At 42.3% G+C, this 23,883-nt stretch overlaps 1 protein-coding gene across 4 annotated transcripts in view; it reads left to right on the forward strand.

The window, feature by feature from the left end:
* LOC137095069 (YTH domain-containing family protein 2-like) overlaps positions 1–23,883 on the forward strand; it is a 74,156-nt gene that overhangs the window by 27,068 nt on the left and 23,205 nt on the right. For all 4 annotated transcript variants that reach the window (XR_010908779.1, XM_067461280.1, XM_067461278.1 and 1 more), the window contains one exon: positions 13,228–14,817. Coding sequence is in view for 3 of the 4 variants with exons in the window: in XM_067461278.1 (XP_067317379.1) it covers positions 13,228–14,817 (1,590 nt within the window). In the remaining variant the exon portion in view is untranslated. The remainder of the gene's footprint in view (positions 1–13,227; positions 14,818–23,883) is intronic.

The following is a 23,883-nucleotide window of genomic DNA, read 5'->3' on the forward strand; positions in this document are numbered from 1 at the left end:
ACTCTACATCCTGGTGCAGTTTGGAGGAGGATGACAGACCATGGATGATGGGACTTCAAGTACCTCCACTCCCTTCCGAAGATTGCTACAACATTCTTCTAATGACCAATCAAGACCAAACTTGGCACACAGAGCCCCCGTGATCCACTCTACGTCCTGCTGCAGTTTGAAATAGGATGGATTTTGAATGATGGGACTTGCAGTACCTTCACTCACTTACTGACACCACTGCCACTCTCATCTAATGACTGATAAAGACCAAACTTGGCACACAGAGCCTCCGGGACCCATTCTATATCTTGCTGCTGTTTGTAGGAGGATGGGCCATGGATGATGGGACTTCAAGTACCTTCACTCACTTCCTGAAAATAAAGAAGGCGTTATCCAAAGACCAATAAAGACCAAACTTGGCATACAGAACCGCCACTACCACTTTCTCTAATAACCCAGGCAACACCGGGTCCCCAAGCTAGTATATAATAAAGGTGAAAGTTTGTATGTGGAGGAGGACAAAAGTGTGGCGGTGTATGTGCCAGCATTCTGATTAGCCAGCCTGAAAGTTCCAACATTCGGATTGGCTACCGCAGTGGTGCTATTTGCATATGGTCTCTGATTGGCCAGCTTCAATAGGAGCCCCTGGTGGAGAAAAGAGTTCATGGCAGAAACGGGGAGATGAGAAGGAAATTTGCATATGGTCTCTGATTGGCCAGCCTCAATTCCAAGATTCCGAGATGACAAAGAGAGGAAAGGAAAAAGCCAGGGGAGGCTGGGTCAGAAAATTACCAATACAGACCAGACTTGGCACACAGAGGCCCCATGACCCACTCGACATCCTACTGCAGTTTGGAGGAGGATGAACCATGGATGATGGGACTTGCAGTACCATCAGTCACATTCTGAGACCGCTGTTAACCTCATCCAATGACTGATCAGGAACAAACTTGGCACATAGACCTCTCGTGACCCACTTTATGTCCTGGTATGGTTTGGCGGGGGATGGACTGTGGATTATGGGACTTGCAGTACCTTTGCTCAGTTCTTGAGACCACTGCAACCCTCATTCAATTACCGATAAAGACCAAACTTGGCACACTGAGTCTCCATGACCCACTCTACATCCTGTTGCGGCTTGGAGGAGGATGCACCATGGATGATGGGACTTGCAATACCTGCACTCCCTTCCTAAAACCATTATAACTGCCAACAATGATGGATCAGGACCACAATTTACACAGAGAGCCCGCATGACCCACTCTACATGCTGGTGCAGTTTGGAAGAATTTAACAATGGATGATGGGACTTGCAGTCACTTCACTCACTTCCTGAGACCACTGTGACCCTTGCCAATGACTCATGAAGACTAAACTTGGCACATGGAGCTTCAATGACCCACTCTACATCCTGGAGCAGTTTGGAGGACGACAGACCATGGATGATGGGACTTCAAGTACCTCCACTACCCAAGACTCATCTAATTACCAATCAAGACCAAAGTTGCCACACAGAACTCCCATAACCCACTCTAGAATCATAGAATCAAAGAGTTGGAAGAGACCTCATGGGCCATCCAGTCCAACCTCCTACATCCTACTACAGTTTGGAGGAGGACAGACCATGGATGATGGGACTTGCAGTACCATCACTCACATTCGGAGACCGCAGTTAACCTCATCCAATGACGGATCAACACCAAACTTGGCACATAGACCTCTCATGATCCACTTTATGTCCAGGTGTGGTTTGGCCTGAGATGGACCATGGATTATGGGACTTGCAGTACCTTTACTCAATTCTTGAGACCACTGCAAGCCTCATCCAATAACCGATAAAGACCAAACTTGGCACACCGAGTCTCCATGACGCACACTACATTCTGGTGCAGTTTGGAAGAGGATGCACCATGGACGATGGGACTTGCAATACCTGCACTCCCTTCCATTACAACTGCCAACAATGATGAATCAGGACCACAATTTACACAGAGAGCCCGCATGACCCACTCTACATCCTGGTGCGGTTTGGAAGAATTTGGCAATGGATGATGGGACTTGAAGTCACTTCACTCACTTCCTGAGACCACCGAGACCCTCGCCAATGACTGATCAAGACCAAACTTGGCACACAGAGTCCCCATGACCCACTCTACATCCTGGTGCACTTTTGAGGAGGACAGATCGTGGATGACGGGACTTCAAGTTCCTCCACTCCCCTCCCAAGACAGCTGCAACCCTCATATAATGTCCGATGAAGACCAAACTTGGCACACAGAGCCCCCATGACTCACTATACATCCCGATGCTGTTTGGAGGAGGACGGATGATGGATGATGGGACTTGCAGTACCTTCACTCGCTTCCTGAAACCACAGTGCCATTTATCCAAATACCAAGAAAGACCAAACTTGGCACAGAGCGCCCCTTGGCCAACTCAACATTCTGGTGAGGTTCGTGGGAAGAACAGACTATGAATGATGGGACTTGCAGTACCTTCACTCACTTACTGAAACCACTGCGACCCAAATCCAATGACTGATCAAGACCAAACTTGGCACACAAAACCCCCATGACCCACTCTACATCCTGCTGCAGTTTGAAGGAGGATGGACTTTGGATGATGGGACTTCAAGTACCTTCACTAACTTCCTGAAAACAATGCAGCCATTATCCAATGACCAATAAAGACCAAACTTGGCATATAGAACCGCCGTTATCCACTTTCTCTAATAACACGGGCAGCGCCGGGTCCCCAAGTTAGTTTATAAATAAAAAACACTGACAGGGTACAAGCGGGGTTATCGGGTCATAAGTGCGGGAGGAGGAGGGGCGGTGAAGGGGTTGGATACAGAGAGCGGTGGAAAGGGGTCAGGGTTAAAGTTACTTCCAGGATTCGCCCAGAAAGCTTTACATTTTATTGCTTTTATATATGTCATTCCACATCATTAATACATTGTTTCAAGTCTTTAATACATTGTTACTCTTTATTTCAATACTCTTGTTTCTTAATACCCTTTAATGTATATTTTATCTATTCGCTCCAGGATTTCATCCTGTTCTTTATTAGTCTTATATTTGGATTTTCTTTAGATGTCTATCGTGTACATCTCTTTGTTTCCTTCCCTTATAAATTTTAATACTGCACTCCAATCTGTTCTTTGAGGTTTCTTATAGATCGGGGAGATTTTGTGCGTCAGAATGTCCATACTTATTATGTCCATTACTTTACTGATCCAATGTTCCATTGTTGGTATCTCTTCAGTTTTCCACAATTTTGCTAATACCATCCTAGCTGCTGCTATCAGTTAGAAAAAATCTCTATGCTCATTCATTTCCAATTTCAGATTGTGAATACCTAATAGTAATGTTGCTGGCTTAGGTTCAAATTTTATTTCTAATTTTTCCCCCCAACATTTTGTGTATCTGTGCCCAGTATCTTTTTACCTTTCTACAATTCCACCACATGTGTAGAAATTCGCCTTTTTCTTTTCCACACTTCCAGCATTGATTTTTTGTTTTATCTTTGCTAATTTTTGCTAGTATCTCGGGTGCTATATACCACCTATAGAAGATCTTATACCAGCTCTCCTTCAGGTCTGTGGCACATGTATATTTAATTTTCTTTTTCCAAATTTTTCCCCAGTCCGCCAGAGATATGGGGTGTTCTATATCTTGTGCCCATTTTATCATGTTAGTTTTAATTTGGTCTTTCTCTGTTGCCCGCGTTAAGAGTTGATTGTATATTTTCCTTATTATTTTTGTCTCTGTCGTCATTACTTTATCCCAGAGGGTCTTCTTGATTTTAAAGCCTATTATTTTGTCTATCTTAAAGTTTTCTCTTATTTGGTGGTAGTGGAACCATGAGATTGTAGGGTCTATCTGTATCAATTCTTCCCTTGATTTTAACATTATTTCCTGTCCCTTAATTTTTACAAGTTGACTATAGTTTAACCAAATGTTCTTGGGAATCTCCCTTTTATGCTATGCCTCGTTTGGGGAGAACCACATTGGGGTTTTCTGGTAGAGCATATTTTTGTATTTGTTCCACGTGGAGATTAGTGCGGCTCTTATTGGATGATTTTTAAAGCTTTTTTCTTTCTTACCTCTCTCTCTCCACAAATAGGCGTGCCAGCCCTGATTGATGTCAAATCCTTCTATTGCTAGGATCTTCTCCTTTTCCAGCAGCATCCAATCTTTAAGCCAGCTCAATGCTGCCACATCATAATATAGTTGGAGCTCCGGGAGAGCCACATCTCCTCTCCCTTTGTCGTCTATCAAGTTTATCGCACTTATTCTGTGCTTCTTGTTGTTCCATATGAATTTTATTTCTTTCTGCCACTTCTGTATTAGCTTATTTTTTCTTAGAATTGGGAGTGTTTGAAATGTAAAGAGAACATCAGGCAATATATTCATTTTTACTATCACTATTTTACCCAGGAGCGAAAGATTAAGTTGAGACCATTTCAGTAGTTTGTTTCTTATTTCGGCCCATTTCTTTTCGTAGTTGTTTTTTATCAAGTGATTATTATTGAGGGAAATTATTATTCCTAGATATTTTACCTTTGTGGCTACCTTTATTCCCGTCCTTTCTTGTAGCCTTTCTTTCTTTTCCTCATTCATATTTTTAACAATGATTTGTGTTTTATCCCTATTTATTTTTAGGCCTGCCACTTCTCCGGATTTCTCTATTTTGATTAACCATTTGTTTGTGTTGTTTATTGGGTCCTCTATAAAACACTACGTCATCTGCAAACGCACGTGTTTTATAAGAGTGTCCTTTTGTTCTTAATCCTTTTAACTCTGGATTCTTTCTTATGCTGTTTAATAGAATCTCTAGCGTTGAGATGAAAATCAGGGGGGAAAGAGGGCATCCTTGCCTTGTTCCCTTCGATATCGACATATTTGACAATATATTGGTCTATAGTTTCTTACTGAGGTACTGCTGGTGTTCTCTTTGTGAATTAGGGATATAGACGCAGTTTTCCAGGAGTCGAGAACTTTTCCTTCTTCAAGTATGTTGTTCTTCAAGTATCACTCTTTGGAGGTGGGGTATCAAAGTTTCCTGGAAGATCTTATAGTAATTAATATTGAAGCCGTCCAGCCCTGGTGCTTTATCTGTCGACATATTCTGTATCGTTTTCATTTCTTCCTGGGTAATTTTTTAATTCAAATTCTCTCTTTGTTCGTCTGTTATTCGGGATATGTGTTGCTTCCCTAGGTATAGCGATATTTTCTCTTCTGATATATTTTCATTTTTATATAGTTCCTGATAATATTTTTCAAATTGAGTTATGATGTCTTTTGTTTGGATGTAATTGGTACCATTTTCTTTGATTTTTGTTATATGCCTATTTTGTTTCTTTATCGCTATTCTCGCTAACCATTTTCCCACTTTATTAGCATTTTTGAAGTGGTTTTGTTTTGCTAATTTAAGTTTTTTCTCCAACTTTTCTAATTGCAGTATGTTCAGTTGTTTCTTTAGCAATTCAAGCTGGTGCATTGCATTTTTTGTTGAGAGGGTTTTCTTTCACTAGTGATTCAAATTTTTTGATTTCCTTATGGAGTTTGTAACTCATTTTCTTTTTGAGTTTATTCATTCTTGCTCCCTGTTCAATAAAGTGTCCTCTTATAAAGGCCTTCTTAGCATCCCATACTGTATTTAATGAAGTTTCTTTATCCAAGTTTAACCTGAAATATTCCTGTAGTAGGGAATTAATATTTTTTTCTGCTGATCAAGGTCTTTTATGAGGGAATCTCTCAATTTCCACGTGAAGCTTCTGTTTTTACCTTGGTTGATATTTATGACTGTTTCTATTGGAGAGTGGTCTGAGTTAATCATTGGTAATATCCTGGTTTTCATTATGTTTGGTAACAGAGATTTTGACCCCCAAATCATATTGATATGGGTCCAAATTTTGTGCCTATGCGAGAAGAAAGTAAAATCCCTCTCTTTATGTTGGTGCCTTCAAACATCCTCTAGACCTAGCTCTTCCTTTAGATCTTTAAATTTTTAGGTAACGTTCTCGTTCTTTTTGGATTTAGCCTTTTCTTGTTTGCTGATTTATCCTTTAATGGGTCTATCACTCCGTTAAAGTCCCGCATGATTAGTAAATCTTCATATTCTTGTTTTTCAATCAATTTTTTCAGATTGTTGATAAATTTGTCTTTTGATGTATTTGGGGCGTATATAGAGCATATCAGGATATCTTTCCCATCTACTTTTATTTTTATTCTTAAGATTCTCCCCTCTTGGTCCCTAAATAGTAACTTAGCTGGTATTCTTTCGTTTATATACATCACTATTCCATTTTTTGGGGGGGGGGGGGGGAACCCGCTGTATAAAACATTTTTCCGAGTGCTTTTTGTTCTAGTAGATTACGATGTTTTTCTATTATATGTGTTTCTTGGAGTGAAATAACACCATACTTGCTTTTTTTTAATTGATGCAAAATTTTCTTTCTTTTATTGGGACAGTTAAGGCCATTTACATTATTACTATATATTTTAACTTTCCAACCCATCATTATTCTTATTTATTATTTCTATATCCAAATCTTTCCATGGTTCCAAAACTTGAAGAGCGTAGTCATTCGGTGATTTTTCTCTGGCTCTTTTTCTTCTGTTCTCATGTTCTTCATCTTCGTGGCTTCCCGATGGTGTTGTCATTTTCTCTTCTTTGTTCGGTTTTTTTAGCATTAAAGCTAGGTTTCTTTCCTCCTCTTTGTATCTTTCTGTTTCCTTTTTTCCTTCTGTTTTGATATGTTTTTCCCAGAACGCTTTAGCTTTAGGTTCCGAAATGAGCCAATGTTTTGTGTCACCATCACTCCCTCCTTTTTCTCCCATTTAAATTTTACATGCCTTTTTTTAATTCGTCGGTCAAAAAATAATACTTCCATCTCCTCTCTAATACTGTGGGCGGAATTTATTTTAATATTGCGATTTTATTTCCCTTGTAAAATATCTTTTCTTTTGTATTTTCCATTAGAATCTCGTCCCTCATTGATTTTTTGGAGCAGCAAACTACGACATCCCTTGGTGTTTTGAATTTCTTGGAGTATTGTGTCTAGGTTCATTTCAATTGTAGCTTTTGGTATTTTAATGATATTTGCTATTAATTCCACTATATTCTCTTTGATGTTCTCTTCCTCCTCCTCTCTTAAGTTTCTAAATCTCAGTTGAAATTCTTTTTTCTTTGCCTCTAGTGATTCCTGTTGGAATTTCATTGAGGTCATATTATCTTCTAGAACCTGTATTTTCTTTTTCATAGCTCCCTGCTCTATTTTCATAGCCTTATTTTCTTCAAGCAAATCTTTATTATCTTTCTTTAGTTTCTCCATGTCGTTGCCTATAGATTTTATTTCTTTCTTAAGTAGTACTTTTAGTTCGTCTTTCATCTCCTTTTTTATCTCGTTCATTTCTGCTCTTAATACCTCATTTTGACTGGCTTGGGTCTCTTGAATCTTTTTGATTTCAGATTGTAACTTCCAGATTTCCTTCAATATGTCCTTAACTCCTACCTCCTCTGTGAGGGAGTTTTTCCTGTTTGTCTTTTCTCCTTTCTTCTCCATTTTTCCTTCTCTCTTATTCTCTGACAAATTGGTTTTTTTTGGGGGGGTGGTTTACTTTGTTATTTTTATTAAATTATTTTTTAAATTGTGCTGGAATGGGTATGTACTATATTAATATTGTTCTCTACGTAAGGGTTCGTTTGTTTGAGGTCCTTATCTGTTTATTGTAATTTGTTTATTTAATTACTTCCCCCCTTTTAATTGTTATTATTTATTTAGTTTTTTATTTTATTTTGTTTTGTTTTGTTTTCTTTCCCTGTCTTGCTCAATTACCCTTATATATGTACTATTTGTTTTGTTTTGTTTTGTTTTGTTTTATTTTTTATGTTTTATTATTGTTGCTAAAATTGTTGTTATTATATTTTCATTTTTTCTTTTTTAATATTATTCTTATTATTTTTATTTTTATTATTATTAGATCCGTCATTATGGTCCACACGTACACGAAACAGGCAAAAATTAGCATCTGCATCCTCAACAGTTATCCATTCTTATTTTAAAATGACATTCCATAATCTACATATGACCTATGGGAAGATATTCTTTGTCCACAAAGCAGATGTCAATCTAATTATGATAGGATTGAAACAATACATCCTTTGGGTATAGGTAACCCAGGTCCCCGGTGGTGCGACGGGTTAAACCGCTGAGGTGCTGAACTTGCTGACCAAAATGTCAGTTTGAATCTGCAGGACGGGGTGAGCTCCCGCTGTTAGGCCCAGCTTCTGCCAACCTTGCAGTTTGCAAACATGCAAATGTGAGTAGATTAATAGGTATTGCTCCGGTGGGAAGATAGTGGTGTTCCATGCAGTCATGCCAACCACATGATCTTGGAGGTGCCTACAGACAACACCGGCTCCTCAGCTTAGAAATGGAAATGAGCACCAACCGTCAGAGTCGAATATGACTAGACTTAATGCCAAGACTAGGTATTAATAGTGGAATGCTGCTGTGTCATATCCCTTAGTTTCTACATTAAAAAGTTAGCATAGCCAAAGCTAGAAAAAGTACTATCTTTTTACAGGTCACAAGTATCTTCATTTTCTTAAGTAATAGGTAAATTAAAGGGATTTATGCTGGTTAGAGCCGTCGCAAACTCTGTTCCTGCGAGATAAAACCTTGCTAGCATGTCCCTGACGTCACAAGACCGCCTCTCTCCCCGCCCCTTTCTCTGCCCCTTTCTCCATGCGAGCGTGGTTTTTCCTTTGCTAGGGCAGCATTGCCCGCATTTTCTCTCAGTTGGCAGAATTCAACTGAGAGAAAATGCGGGCAATGCTGCCCTAGCAAAGGAAAAACCACGCTCGCAAAGAGAAAGGGGCGGAGAAAGGGGCGGGGAGAGAGGCGCAGGCTCATGACGTCAGGGACTTGCTAGCAAGGTTTTCTCCAGCAGAAACCTAGTTTGCGACGGGCCTTAAACAGTTGGCAAAGCCAACTTCGTAGTGATTATTGGTCAAGATCATCTTGATGCTTCAGTATTTTCACCAGAACATTGCCAGTAGCAGCTGTGATATGTCTTATTCCATTCTCTGAGAGTTCTGCAATAGATTAGAGACTACAGAAAAAAACCTAAACATTGGCCCATATTCTTAATGCACTGGAGATGGGTTGACATTCTTGCTTCTTGCCAAATAGATATTTTCACTGTATAGGTGGGTGGTGGACTCCACTTTAATTAACTTTAAGATTTAAATTTTTGGGGTTTCTTTGTACATTAGTACTTTCAATTCTGTTTTTAATTCTCTGTTAGGTTTTTTCAAAAAAAGTTCTTGGAAAGTAGTTGTCTCTTTGGAGAGCTATCTGGTTTCTGAAGTGTGTTTCAAAAGTAGTTTCTAGAGAAAGAAACATACAAAACTTACATGTTTTGAAATGAGTTTTGGAAAATTACAGTTTTGGGGAACAGTATAGCTCATAGACAGCATTATAGAGATGATGAGAGTTGTCAAAAGAACATTTCCAAGTGCTGCTTCAAACATTAATATACTTGTATTCAGCTGTTCTTAGATGTGCTGATTATTCCTTTCTTAACCCAGTAAAACTATCATCTGAACTCTTGTTGGCTTCCATTTGCATTTTCTTGGTATTAGTATGCTAACTAATATTGTATAATTGTATCAGTAGTGAATGGAATAGTCCGTACGAACCCTCTTTGCTTTAGTTTTATCTACCTTAGAAGTAGTTAAATGCTTTAACAATTTCTCATGGTACAAGAAAATCATGGCATTGAGTATTTGCCAATATCTGTTGTAAACCACCCTGAGTTGTTGTTGTATTTGTTAATGATGATGTTGTTTTTATTATTGATGTTATTTTTTAGTAAACTTGGATAAGCATCAAACACAGGCTACAGCTTTCAGTATATGCAGTGTTTGTTGTTTCAGATATTTATGTTTTAATGAGTTATTTTAAGTTTTTGTATTGTATTGTATTGTGAGGAGGTAAATTTCAGGCAAAAATTGGTATGATAGGAAACAAAGATGGCAGGGATCTAACAGAAGCTGAAGAGATCAAGAGAAGGTGGCAAGACTATACAGAAGATCTGTATAGGAAGGATAATAATATTGAGGATAGTTATGACGGTGTGGTGAATGAATTAGAACCAGACATCCTGAGGTTGAATGGGCCTTAAGAAGCATTGCTAACAACAAGGCAGCAGGAGACGACGGGATCCCAGCTGAACTGTTTAAAATCTTAAAAGATTATGCTGTCAAGGTGATGCATGCCATATGCCAGCAAATATGGAAAACACAAGAATGGCCATCAGACTGGAAAAAATCAACTTATATCCCCATACTAAAAAAGGGAAATGCAAAAGACTGCTCAAACTTCCGTACAGTGGCCCTTATTTCTCATGCCAGTAAGGTAATGCTCAAGATCCTGCAAGGAAGACTCCAGCAATACATGGAGCGAGAGTTGCCAGATGTTCAAGCTGGGTTTAGAAAAGGCAGAGGAACGAGAGACCAAATTGCCAATATCTGCTGGATAATGGAGAAAGGCAGGGAGTTTCAGAAAAACATCTACTTCTGCTTCATTGACTATTCTAAAGCCTTTGACTGTGTGGATCATAATAAATTGTGGCAAGTTCTTAGTGGGATGGGCATCCCAAGCCACCTTGTCTCTCTCCTGAGGAATCTGTACAAGGACCAAGTAGCAACAGTAAGAACTGACCACGGAACAACAGACTGGTTCAAGATTGGGAAAGGCGTACGGCAAGGCTGCATCCTCTCACCCAACCTTTTTAACTTGTATGCAGAACACATCATGCGATGTGTGGGGCTGGATGAATGCAAAGCTGGGGTGAAAATTGCTGGAAGAAACATTAACAACCTCAGATATTCAGATGACACCACTCTGATGGCCGAAAGCGAGGAGGAGCTGAGGAGCCTTCTAATCAAGGTGAAAGAAGAAAGCGCAAAAGCCGGGTTTTAGCTAAACGTCAAGAAAACCAAGATTATGGCAACAAGAATGATTGACAACTGGAAAATAGAGGGAGAAACCGTGGAGGCCGTGACAGACTTTGTATTTCTAGGTGCAAAGATTACTGCAGATGCAGACTGTAGCCAGGAAATCAGAAGACGCTTACTTCTTGGGAGGAGAGCAATGTCCAATCTCGATAAAATAGTAAAGAGTAGAGACATCAGACTGGCAACAAAGATCCGCCTAGTCAAAGCCATGGTATTCCCTGTAGTAACCTACGGATGTGAGAGCTGGACCTTAGGGAAGGCTGAGCGAAGGAAGATCGATGCTTTTGAGCTGTGGTGCTGCAGGAAAGTTCTAGAGTGCCTTCGACTGCGAGAAGATCCAACCAGTCCATCCTCCAGGAAATAAAGCCCGACTGCTCACTGGAGGGAAAGATACTAGAGACAAAGTTGAAGTACTTTGGTCACATCATGAGGAGACAGGAAAGCCTAGAGAAGACAATTATGCTGGGGAAAGTGGAAGGCAAAAGGAAGAGGGGCCGACCAAGGACAAGATGGATGGATGGCATCCTTGAAGTGACTGGACTGACCTTGAGGGAGCTGGGGGTGGTAACGGCCGACAGGGAGCTCTGGCGTGGGCTGGTCCATGAGGTCACGAAGAGTCGGAGACGACTGAACAAATGAAGAACATTGTATTAGCTTTACCCGCCACGCGTTGCTGTGGCCAACCTTCTCTCCCTCTTTCTCTCCTTCTTTCACTCCTTCCTTCATTTCCTTTTCTTCTTTCCTTTCTTCCTTCTCTACCTGTTTACTTCCTTCCATAGCTTTTTGCTGCCATCCTTCTTTCTCTTTATTTTTTTCCTTCCCTCACTCTTTCTCTCCTTTCTCTTCTTCCTTTGCTCCATCTTTCCTCCCTTCCCTTTTTTCTTTCCTTCTCTCATCTTTCCTTCTCTTCCTCTTTCCTTCCTCCTCCCTTTTTATTTTCCTTCCTCTTTCTCTCCTTACTTCCCTCTCTATCTCTTTCGTTCCTTCCTTCGCTCTTGACTTCCACACTTCTTTTCCTTTCTTTCTTTTCTTCCCTCCCTTTCTCTTCTTCCTTCGCTTTTTTCCCTCTCTTCCACTTCCCAATTTCCCCTTCCATTCTTCCTTCCGACACCTTCCCTTCCCCTTCCCTTTCTTCTTTTTTTCTGATTCTTTCCTTTTCCTCCTTCCTTCCTTTCTCCCTTCTTTCCCATCCTCCTCTCTCTTTATTCTTTCTTTCATACCTTTCTTCTTTCATATCCCTTCTCAACTTCTCCTTCCTTCATACACTTTCCCTCCCTTCCTTCCTTCCTTTCTTTCCTTCCTTCCTTTCTCCGTTCTTTCCCAGGGTGGGGGTAGGGCGTAAACGTGGGGGGCATGGGGGCATGGTGTGAAGTTAGGGGTGTGGCCGGGGGAAGAAGAAGGAGGGTGAGGAGGTAAGGCTGGGGTATGGGTGTTTAGGGGCAGGCTGGGGGAGGGTGGGGGCGTGGCGTGAACGTGAGGGGCATGGCTGGGGGAAGAAGGAGGGGAGGAGGTAAGGTTGGCGTATGGGCGTTTAGGGGCAGGGGAGGGCGGGGTGGGGTGTGAACGTGGGGGGCGTGGTTGGAGGAAGAAGGAGGAGGGTGCATTGGAAGGAGGGCGTATGGGAGGGTAGGGGCGGGGTGACTGTGGATGGGGGTGTGGCTTGCGCGGAGGGTGCATTGGCCGGCCGAACATGTGCATGCGCCGGGGACTTGCGGTGGGGTGCCTTTGCGCATGCTCAGTTGTTTTTTGTGTTTGGGAGTGTGTTGAAATGTTTAGAATTTTGAATCGGTTTGTACATACCTTGTGGGTTGAGGTATGTGCATTGTAAATTTGGTACGTTTTTGTCGGGGGTTTTTCGTGTTTTGCTGTGCCGTTGAATGCCCTTTCTCTTTTTATATATATATATGTCTTTATTCCGTTGTAAATGCCTTGGGTCTGTGCTCAGAAAAAGGTGGGATATACATTTCTCAAATAAATATGCAAGGGTTGCTTTACTAGAATTTCTGTGCATTCACCTAAGTTCAAACATAAGCAGATAATATTTGGAAAAAAATGTTTTAGTGGGAGGGTTTAAAATATTTCCTGGTAATGACAAATTTAGGGAAAGATTGTCTTGGAAGACAGGCATATAAAGACGCTTAATATAACATTCATACTGCAATGTGCTGCTTTATCTGATTATTCAGTTTTGTTTTCCTGTTCTAGAACAACGCATACACTGCAATGTCGGATTCCTACCTGCCGAATTACTACAGCCCATCCATTGGATTCTCCTACTCCTTAGGTGAAGCAGCATGGTCTACTGGGAGTGACCCACCCATGCCCTATTTGACATCTTATGGACAACTAAGCAATGGAGAGCATCATTTTCTCCCCGAGGGCATGTTTGGACAGCCAGGGGCTCTTGGAAGTACACCCTTTATTGGACAGCATGGCTTTAACTTTTTTCCAAGTGGGATTGACTTCTCTGCTTGGGGCAGTAACAGTTCTCAGGGGCAATCAACTCAAAGTTCTGGCTATAGCAGTAACTATGCTTATGCACCAAGCTCATTGGGTGGAGCCATGATTGATGGGCAATCTGCTTTTTCCAGTGAGACCCTGAATAAAGCACCGGGCATGAATACCGTAGACCAAGGGATGACAGCCTTGAAGCTAGGCAGCACCGATGTAGCAAGCAATGTCCCAAAAGTTGTTGGCTCCGCTGTTGGCAGTGGATCAATTGCTGGTAACATTGTGGCTTCTAACAGTTTGCCCCCTGCTACAATTGCTCCTCCCAAACCAGCATCCTGGGCTGATATTGCCAGCAAGCCTGCAAAACAGCAGCCCAAGCTGAAGACTAAGAATGGCATTGCAGGATCAAATCTTCCACCACCACCCATAAAACATAACATGGATATTGGAACTTGGGATAACAAAGGGCCAGTGGCAAAAAATCCTTCCCAGGCTTTAGTTCAGAATATTGGCCAGCCCCCAGCCCAGATATCTCCCCAACCATTGGGTCAGCAGATGAGTAACAGCCCATCAGCTGTGCAGCCTTCGACTGGACAACCACCTCAACCTTTGCCACCACCACAGACCCCACAACCCACTCAGCTGCCAGTTCAGCAACATGCAGCTCAGCCAGCTCGCTGGGTTGCACCTCGTAACCGTGGAAATGGGTTTGGCCAAAATGGAGTGGATGGTACTACAGTTGGACAGTCTCAGGCTACTTCTGGTTCTACCCCTCGAGAGCCACATCCAGTCTTGGAGAAGTTGAGATCCATCAACAATTACAATCCTAAGGATTTTGACTGGAACCCAAAACATGGCCGGGTTTTCATCATTAAGAGTTATTCTGAAGATGATATCCACCGTTCCATTAAATATAACATCTGGTGCAGTACAGAGCATGGCAATAAGAGACTGGATGCTGCTTACCGCTCAATGAATGGTAAAAGTCCTGTTTACTTACTGTTCAGTGTCAATGGCAGTGGTCATTTCTGCGGAGTTGCAGAAATGAAGTCTGCTGTGGACTACAACACATGTGCAGGTGTGTGGTCCCAGGACAAATGGAAGGGACGCTTTGATGTAAGGTGGGTTTTTGTGAAGGACGTTCCCAATAGCCAACTGCGGCACATTCGCCTAGAGAACAATGAGAATAAACCAGTTACCAACTCCAGGGACACTCAAGAGGTGCCTCTGGAAAAGGCCAAGCAGGTGTTGAAAATCATTGCTACCTACAAGCACACCACTTCTATCTTTGATGACTTCTCACACTATGAAAAACGCCAGGAGGAGGAAGAAAATGTGAAAAAGGTAACTGCTTCACTACAAGGTTTTAGTTGGGAATGAGTGACAAAGGAGATTTGGCTATATTTATATAGGCTAGATCTGACTATAAGCAAAGTCCCACTCTAGTTGAAGGGTGGCATATCCATAAATAAGTCAGTGAAATGGATGGGTTACTGGACGTATTTCTTTAAAAGAAAATTGGTACTTGAGATAGAAATAACATGGAAAGAACAAGGATAGTTTTCTAACCAATAAACATTTCAGAATGTTTTAGAAAACTTTGACCATAGATTAAAATAAGGTTTTAAAGGTTTTCCCTTGACATTGTCTAGTCATGCCCGACTGCGGGGTGGTACTCATCTCCATTTCTAAGTCGAAGAGCCGGCGTTGTTCGTAGATACCTCCAAGGTCATGTGGCCACTGGCATGACTGCATGGAGCGCTGTTACCTTCCCGTACAAGCTGTACCTATTGATCTACTGACATTTGCATTATTTCGAACTGCTGGGTTAGCAGAAGCTGGGCCTAGCAGCGGGAGCTCACCCAGCTCCCTGGATTTGAGCCGCCAACTTTTCGGTCAGCAAGTTCAGCAGCTTAACAGTTTAGCCTGCTGTGCCACTGGGGGGCCCTAGAGTAACAATATGCACATTTATATCCCACCCTTCTCCCAAAAGAGATATGTGAAATATTATAACCAGGTTGTATAAGTAAACAAAAATATTTTTAACCTTTTGATACCACTTTAGAGATTCTTCCAAAATGCTTTTTCACTTTTTATTTCACCTGTCTTCACTTTTCTTATGGTTGCAATTTCAATAGGCTGTGTTTTTTGATGAATGGCTAAGGGGGAAAATATCTGGGGCAGGTATGAGCATAGGTAAGATTCCAAAGAGTTACTTTACACATGTCCAAAGCTTTTGACTTTTGAATTGCATGTACACAAGTCATGTCAATATTTTACCTATGAAAACCATCTTAATTTCAAAGGTATTGGGTGAAGTTAGGGCTGCTGAAACTCAACAGTCCAGACTTCGTTTAGGCAAGTCTAGTTGTATGGCAGTCACTGAGAGATTTCTCTAAGTGTGCCTTCAAGTTGTCTGTCGACCTCTGGCTACCTCAATAATTCCATGTGGTTTTCTTAGACAAGAAATATATGAGTGGTTTGCCATTGCCATATAAAAACAATGGTATCCATATTCATGTTGTGTGGTTTTTTAAAGTCTTTTATTAAAGAATTGTTTTGCATTACAATAAAACAAAGAAAGTAAGTAGTACATAAGGGTTTCTGGGGGGAGGGGAGGAAAGAAGGGGCGGGGGAGTAGGTAAGGGAGAGGAAAAGGTAGGGGGATGGAAGAAAAAAAAGGGTTTAACTTGTTCCTTTCGTTCAGTTCTTCTGTCCACATACATTAAATAGTAAAGATTCTCTTTCCCTTTTTCATCATTTTCTATCTGCACTCTTTCTTTCTTGTTTAGTTTCTGATCTTTATATAGTCTTCAAAAATTGTCCAGTCTGTCATTTTTATGCTTCTGTAGGTATTGTTGTTTAACAAAAAGGTTAGTTTATCCATATTTTTTATCTCCAATATTTTATCTAACTATTGTTCCTTAGATGGTATAAACTCTGATTTCCAGTGTTTTGCAAGAACTATCCTAGCCGCAGTTGTAAAGAATGTAAATAATTTATCTTTATTGGGATCAACCATTACTTCTGTGTCGAACATTACTAATAAATAATGTTCAAGTTTCATTAAGAAATCATTTTTTTAATATTCTGTGGCATACTCTATGGATAATTTTCCAATAATTAGATGCTTCATTACAGGTCCACCACATATGGTAGTAGGATCCTTCTTGTGACTTATATTTCCAGCACTTATTGTCTATCTTTTTGTACATTATTCCTAATTTCTTGAGAGTCACATACCACCAATGTATCATCTTTAATTTTCTTTCAAATCTGAGGTGAAAGTATATTTAATTTTTTAGTCCATATTTGCTCCCATTCCTTTATTTAATAGGTCTAACAATGCTTTTTGCCCATTTTATCATAGTTTTAAATCTCTGCGTCCGTGGCCCAGCCAATTAGTTTGTTGTATATTTTTGTTATGATCTTCTTTTCTGTTTGTATCAATTTGTCCCAAAATTCTTTTTTCTTCATGGTCTCTGTGAATGCACACATGTGGAGTGTCTGCGCCTGTGCGGGCACCAATGGAAACTTCTCTAGTTTAAACTTTTCAGGTTTTTGCGGTAACCCCGCCCAGTCGGCAGGGTATAAAAGGCTCACTTCGGAACTTCTAGCGATGTCCACAACTTGATTTAAACACTGTACGCAGTGTTCGAGGAAGATACCGGATTCTAGCAAGCACTCTCTGTGCCTTCTCTGCCTCGGTGAGGCCCACATTGCTGATTCTTGCCGGCATTGCCAGGTCTTGACAGCCCAGTCCCAAAAGAATCGAGCACATCGACTGCGGTACTTGTTATACCAGCAGTCTCTGGCCCCAGCACTGTTGACATTGACTGCTCGACCATCGACATCGGCAGCAACATCAACATTGACACCGGTGGGTCCATCCACTTTGGCAGCTCAGCCCTCGGCTCAACTGACAAAGGCAGCCAAGGCTCCACAGAAAAAGCCTCATTCGATGATGTCTACCATATCGAAAGCTTCAAGGCCGGCCAGACAGGCAAAAAAGACATGTACAGTGACTACAGAAACTGTATGAGTTTGCCATTCGTCGACAAGTTCCGTGGCTTCGGTACGGTCAGGCCGCTCCACGAGGTCGACAACCCCAACACTGCCATCTTCTATTGCGGTGCACATTGCTTTTAAAAGGGCACATGAGGAGTCACGTCGAGCTGCTACTTCCTCTTCGTCTGTCCCTCCTACCCCTGGGAAGATGATGTTGAAAGGGTCTGCGTCTCAGCCGCAGGCAAAAAGAAAGACAGTGCCCCAACCTTCATCCTCTTTTTCGTAGAAGAGAATGATGACTGCCTCATTGGTCAGCGAGGTCCTTGCCGATTCAACCAGCTCAGCCTATTTCTCCACTACAACTTCCATCGAAGGAACAGCTGCCGCCTGAGACCCAGGAAGAGCGTCCGGAGTCACCGGTGATATCTGTGGACACTGTGATCGAAGTGCCAAACCCACCTCCACCGGTTGGACTTACTGCCAGACAAGAGCTTTTTCCACCCACGGCTACACCTGAGAGAGGGAGACAGATTGCCAGGCTGGCCCGTGCAACACAGTCTTCAGCCTCCAAACAACCTCTGTCCTCTCCTCGCCTCCGCCGCCCCTACAGCACCCTTCCTCCTCCTCACCTCCACCATCTGACATTGAAGAGGAAGAAGATGGGGAACTCGCCGGGTCGTTACATTCTGGCTCGGTACTGTCCTTGGGTATCGACAGATCCCAAACACATGATGCCTATGAGGCGGAACCTCCGTCGCTGATGAATAGCGTCAGGGCTTTCGCCGACCAGATGGCTTACATGGCTGACACTCTAGGCCTGGAGATTAAGCATACTTCCAAGGCAGTGACCGACCCAGTCTTTAAGTGGGTCCAAGCTGAGACACCACCGGCCCCATTGCTGCTCTTTCTTCCTTACCTCCTGGATGTCATTCAGGCTTCGTGAAAGACTCCATCTATCCCTCCCATCTCCAAGAAAATCGAGGCATGGTACTATACAGATGATGAAGGCTTGGAGTGGCTGAAACACCACCCTGATCCGAACTCAGTGGTCGTGAAGGTGGCACAATCATTCGGGAGGCAATCTTCAACCCCATCAGATGGAGAAGGCAAAAGATTCGATGCCGTCGGTCGAAAGCTATACTCAGGTGCCCTCCTCCTGGCCAGGATGGCAAACTATGGCATCTGCATGGGGGTATACCAGCAAATCCTCTGGAAGAAAGCCCTCCCCTTCTTCCTACGTATGTCAGAGAAAGACCACCCTCGCTCAAGAAGCAAACTCACTGGCTCATCACCAGATGCAGATGGCCAAGCATACAGATGATACATCGGGAAAGGTGATCGCCCACGCAGTCGCCATCAGAAGACATGCCTGGCTCCGATCCTCTGGCCTATCAACTTCCTCGAGGCAAGTCATCAAGGACCTCCAATTCGATGCCCTAGGCCTCTTTAACACAGGCACCGATGACAAGTTGGAGGCTAACCAAGATTTTAAGATCCTGGCGGCCAAGTGCGGTATCGAGAACCAATCTGAAGCTCAGCAAACAAGGTAGTTCCAGTACACCAGGCATCGAAATGGGGTTCCATACCGACAGTACCCGTACCATCAGACTCTTTGCCCATTGCCAGGCCCACAGCAGCATGCCCAGCAGCACCAGCAGACCCATCATCGGCGATCCCTTCACAGCAGTAGCGCCTTAGAAGTCGCCATGCTTCAGGTAGCAACCACTCCAGACGCTGAGTTTGACGCCACCCTGGACGATACTGTCTTGTCGTTTGTTACAGATACCACTACCATGCCCATCTCCACAACTCTTACCCTTGAGCCCCGACCTCGACACCCGCCTTTCGGTGACCGGCTCGCACATTTTATCGATGTATGGCGACTCATTATCTCAAATACGTGGATGCTGAAGATTGTAGAGGGCAGCTATGCATTAGAGTTCAAAGAGCTCCCCCCAACGGGGTGAATTGTCGATACCGAGCTCTCCTTACCAATCTTGTCAGAAGTCGACACTCTTCTTCAAAAAGGAGCAATCTCTCCCTTCCTGGGCTGCTTGAACGGGCAGGCCTTTTTCTCAAGATACTTCACCGTCCCCAAGCCGAATGGCTCCCTCCGCCCAATCCTCGACTTGAGGGATCTTAACTCCTTCATCAAAGCTCAAAATTTCAGAATGGTGACGGGTGTCATCCATACTCCCACTCCTCTAACCGGGGGATTTCTTCGCATCCATCGACCTCTGAGATGCTTATTTCCACGTGTTGATAAGGCAAAGACACAAACGCTTCCTGACCTTTCCGAGTATCGGGTCAGGCTTACGCATTCAATGTACTTTGTTTGGCCTGGTGACGGCTCCAAGAACCTTCACAAAATTATGTCGGTAGTGGCCGCATACCTCAGAAGGCAAAAAAATCCGAATCTTCCCTTACTTAGACGATTGGTTTCTGGCGGCGCACTCACCATTGCTTCTAAGGACTCCGGTCCTAAAGACTCTTTCTCTCCTTAAGGACCTCGGCCTTCAACTAAACAAAGAAAAGTCACACTTGACTCCAACAACATGCATTAAATTCATCGGCGCCATGTTCGATTCGCTGACTCAGTTGGTGTACCTTCCCAAAGCAAGGTTTTGAGCATTCCGTCTTGAAGCGTTCTAGTGCAGACAGGCCCTTACGGTAACGGCCAAGCGTGTTCAGGTCCTGCTGGGCCACATGGCGTCGACGGTGATGGTGACCCCGCTGCGGTTTCAACCCCTGCAAAGATGGTTTCTCGACCACTTCAATCCAATCACAGATCACAGTGCGAAGCATCTCACCGTCCCGTTAACCGTGAGGAAGTCCCTAAGCTGGTGGATGAGTCAACATCATGTTTGCAAGGGTATTCCCTTTCATCCCACCCCTCCATTGATTACCCTCACAACGAATGCATCAATGTTTGCCTGGGGATGCCATACAGGAGAAATCTCTGTTCAAGACCTTTGGTCAGCCAAGCAGAGGTTATGCCACATCAACTATCTGGAGCTCATAGCGATCTTCAAATTCCTGAAAGCTTTTGCCCCCTTGGTTATGGGTAAGAATGTCCAGATCTTCACGGACAACATGGTAGCCATGTACTATGTGAACAAACAGGCGGAACGAGTTCCAGGAAGCTGCTGACCCTTTTAATGACTCTTTGGGACTGGTGTGTAGCCCGGTTGATATTGCTCTCGGCACTGCATCTCCCAGGCTCTCTGAACGTTGAGGCAGACTGTCTCAGTCGCACATGGTCATTGTCCCATGAATGGAAACCACACCCGCAAGAGTTGGCTCTCCTCTTCGAAGATTGGGGGTGGCCATACGTCGATCTATTTGTGTCTCCCGTGAACGCTCAACTTCCTCAATTCGGTGCTCATCTCCCATCGGGTACGGTCCCGGGGTGCCTCGGCGAAGTATTCCTTCTCGACTGGTTGAGGGGTCTCTTCTACTTCTTCCTTCCCGCTCATCTCAAGGGTGGAGAGGATTCAGGCGGCGAAGGCCAATTGCATCATGGTGGCTCCTGCATGACCGTGACAGCTGTGGTATCCGGTTCTCTTGCAGCTCTCCGGTGGTTAGTATCGTCAGTTCCCTCCCCGTCAGGACCTTCTGTCAAGAGAAGAAGGCCAACTTCTCCATCCCGACTTGCTGTCCAGCTTTCAGCGTGGAGGATCCAGTTCTGAGATCGCTGTGTCCAGCAGTGTGATCCATCCTCACAGCTGCTGACAAACGGTCGACAATGAGATCGTATGCTGCTTCCTTTGCCCAATTCCAGGGTTTTCTTCGGGAGTAGGGAATTTGAAAGTTCCCACCTTCAATACCGTCAATTCTTGAGTTTTTATTTTCCCTAACTGAATGGGGCCTTTAACTCATGTCGTTGAAATCACACCTCACTGCCATTTCTTGGCACATCCAACAGAGGGAAGGAATGTCTCTTTTCTGTGATGCCTTCATGAGGACCTTCCTGAAGGGATACAATAACCTTCACCCCCTGGTTCACCCCTCCCCCAACTCCTGGCTGGAATCTCGACCTTGTGCTCTCCGGGCTGGTGTTACCACAGTTCGAGCCCTTAGAAATTGTCGACCTTCGCCTACTCTCCTGGAAAGTGGTGTTTCTGGTGGTAACCACCTCTGTGCGCAGGCTGTCTGAGTTGACGGCATTGAGGGTCGATGAGCCATATTTGCTTTTCCATGCGGACAGGGTGGTTCTCCGCATGGACATTTAGTTTTTTGCCAAAAATTGTTTCCCCCTTCCATGTTAATGAGGACATTGTCCTGCCTTCCTTTTTTCAGTCTCCCTCCACTTAGACAGAGAAAAGACTGCAACTCCTTGATGTGCGGAGGGCCTTGTTATTTTACAGGGACAGGACTTCTCAGTCCCGAAGGACTCAAAGACTTTTTGTTTCTTATGCCCAGGATAAGCTGGGCCTGCCAGTGTCCTTGCAACATTTGTCCTGCTGGAGTGCATTGACTTTTGAACTGTATTACCAACTGGCCCGTTGTCAGCCCCCTCCGGTCGTTCGGGCTCGATTGACCAGGGCAATGGCCGTGCCGACCGCCTTCTTCTTTTTTTTTTAATTAGAATTTTATTAATTTTTATATAGATTACAATGAAAGAGTGAGAACAATAAAGTATAGGAAAGTGAGGAAATAAAGAAAAAAAGGAGAAAAAGAAGAAACAAAAAAAGTATACTAAAATCCCAAATAACCCCTAAAAAAAAAATCTACAAAAATACACAAAAAACACCAAAAAAATTGACTTCCATTCCATCTTCTTGGATCATATCTTCTTATTATTCAAAAATATAAAATAAGTTCAAAAATAAATTGTCTCTCTTGTTTCTTATTTTTCCAAATTGTCCAGATATTCATGGAGATTATCCCAATTCGTTCTTCTTAGTATCATACCTGTATTTTTCTTCAACAAAAAAGTCCATTCATCCATGTCCTTTATTTCTCTGATTTTTTCCACCCATTCCTGTACGGGTGGTACTGAGTTTTTCTTCCATTCTCTAGCAAAAACAGTTCTAGCGGCAGTCATCATATATGTAAAAAGTTTATCCTCTTGTTCTGTCAATTGTAGCTCTAAATCTGTAAAACCTAACAAATAATACTCCGGTTTTCTTATAAATGTTCTTTTTAAAATCTTTTGTGTCTCTTCATGAATTATCCTCCAAAACTTTACTGCTTCTTTGCAAGTCCACCACATATGGTAGAAGGAGCCAACCTGTTCCAGGCATTTCCAACACTGATCAGAAACTGTTTTATACATTTTAGCCAATTGTTTCGGTGTGGTATACCATCTGTGGAACATTTTTATCGAATTTTCTTTTAAATCCATTGCGTATGTATATTTTAATTTTTTGTTCTACATCTGTTCCCACTCCCTCATTTGAATTGGTCTTCTTAAATTTTGAGCCCACTTTATCATACAGTTTTTAACCTGTTCTTTTTCAGTCAGCCAGGTAAGTAATATGTTATAAATATTCGATATCACTTTCTTTTCTAATTTTAAAATTTTATCCCATGCTGTTTCCTCCCAAGAGAAGCCAATTTTTTTATCTTGATAAAAAAATTGGCTTCTCTTGGGAGGAAACAGCATGGGATAAAATTTTAAAATTAGAAAAGATTGTAATATTCTTTAATTTGCATATAATTTAACCAAGTAATATTAGAAAATTTTTGTTTTAATTCCTCATAAGTCTTGAGATTGTTTGTATCTTTATTTAACAAATCTTTGTAGGTTGGCCATTTTCTCCATCCTAAAAGTCTTCGCTGATTTGCCTCCATAGGAGAGACCCATAAATGTGTTTTAGAATAAAGATGTCTTTTATATTTTTGCCATACTCTTAATAGGGATGCTCTCACAAAGTGGTTACCAAAACTCTTTTCTTTCTTTTCCCTTTTGTACCATAAATAAGCATGCCATCCTACTCTTAAGTCATTTCCTTCTATATTTAAGAAGTCTTCTTTGTTCAACAATATCCAATCCTTTATCCATATCAACGCACATGCGTCATGGTATGCTTTAAAATCTGGGAGGCCCAGACCCCCTCTATTCTTCTTATCAATCAAATTATCATACTTTATTCTTGATCTTCCTCCGGCCCATATAAATTTCAATATTTCTTTTTTCCATTTTATAAAAAGTGTTTGGCTTCTAATTATCGGGAGGTTTTGAAAAAGGAACATCGATTTCAGTAATACATTCATCTTAATCAAAGATATACGGCCTAAAAGTGACAACTTCAGATGTATCCACTTTCCAGACTTCTTCATAGTTATTCTTTAGTAATTGTCCATTTTTTGTCGTGATCCATACTCCTAAATATTTAAATTTCTTGACTATTTCCAGACCTGTTTGCTCTTTAATCATATCTTGTTTTTTCTTTTCTA

This window comes from Anolis sagrei, chromosome Y (genome assembly GCF_037176765.1).
Source record: "Anolis sagrei isolate rAnoSag1 chromosome Y, rAnoSag1.mat, whole genome shotgun sequence".
Taxonomy (NCBI): domain Eukaryota; kingdom Metazoa; phylum Chordata; class Lepidosauria; order Squamata; family Dactyloidae; genus Anolis; species Anolis sagrei.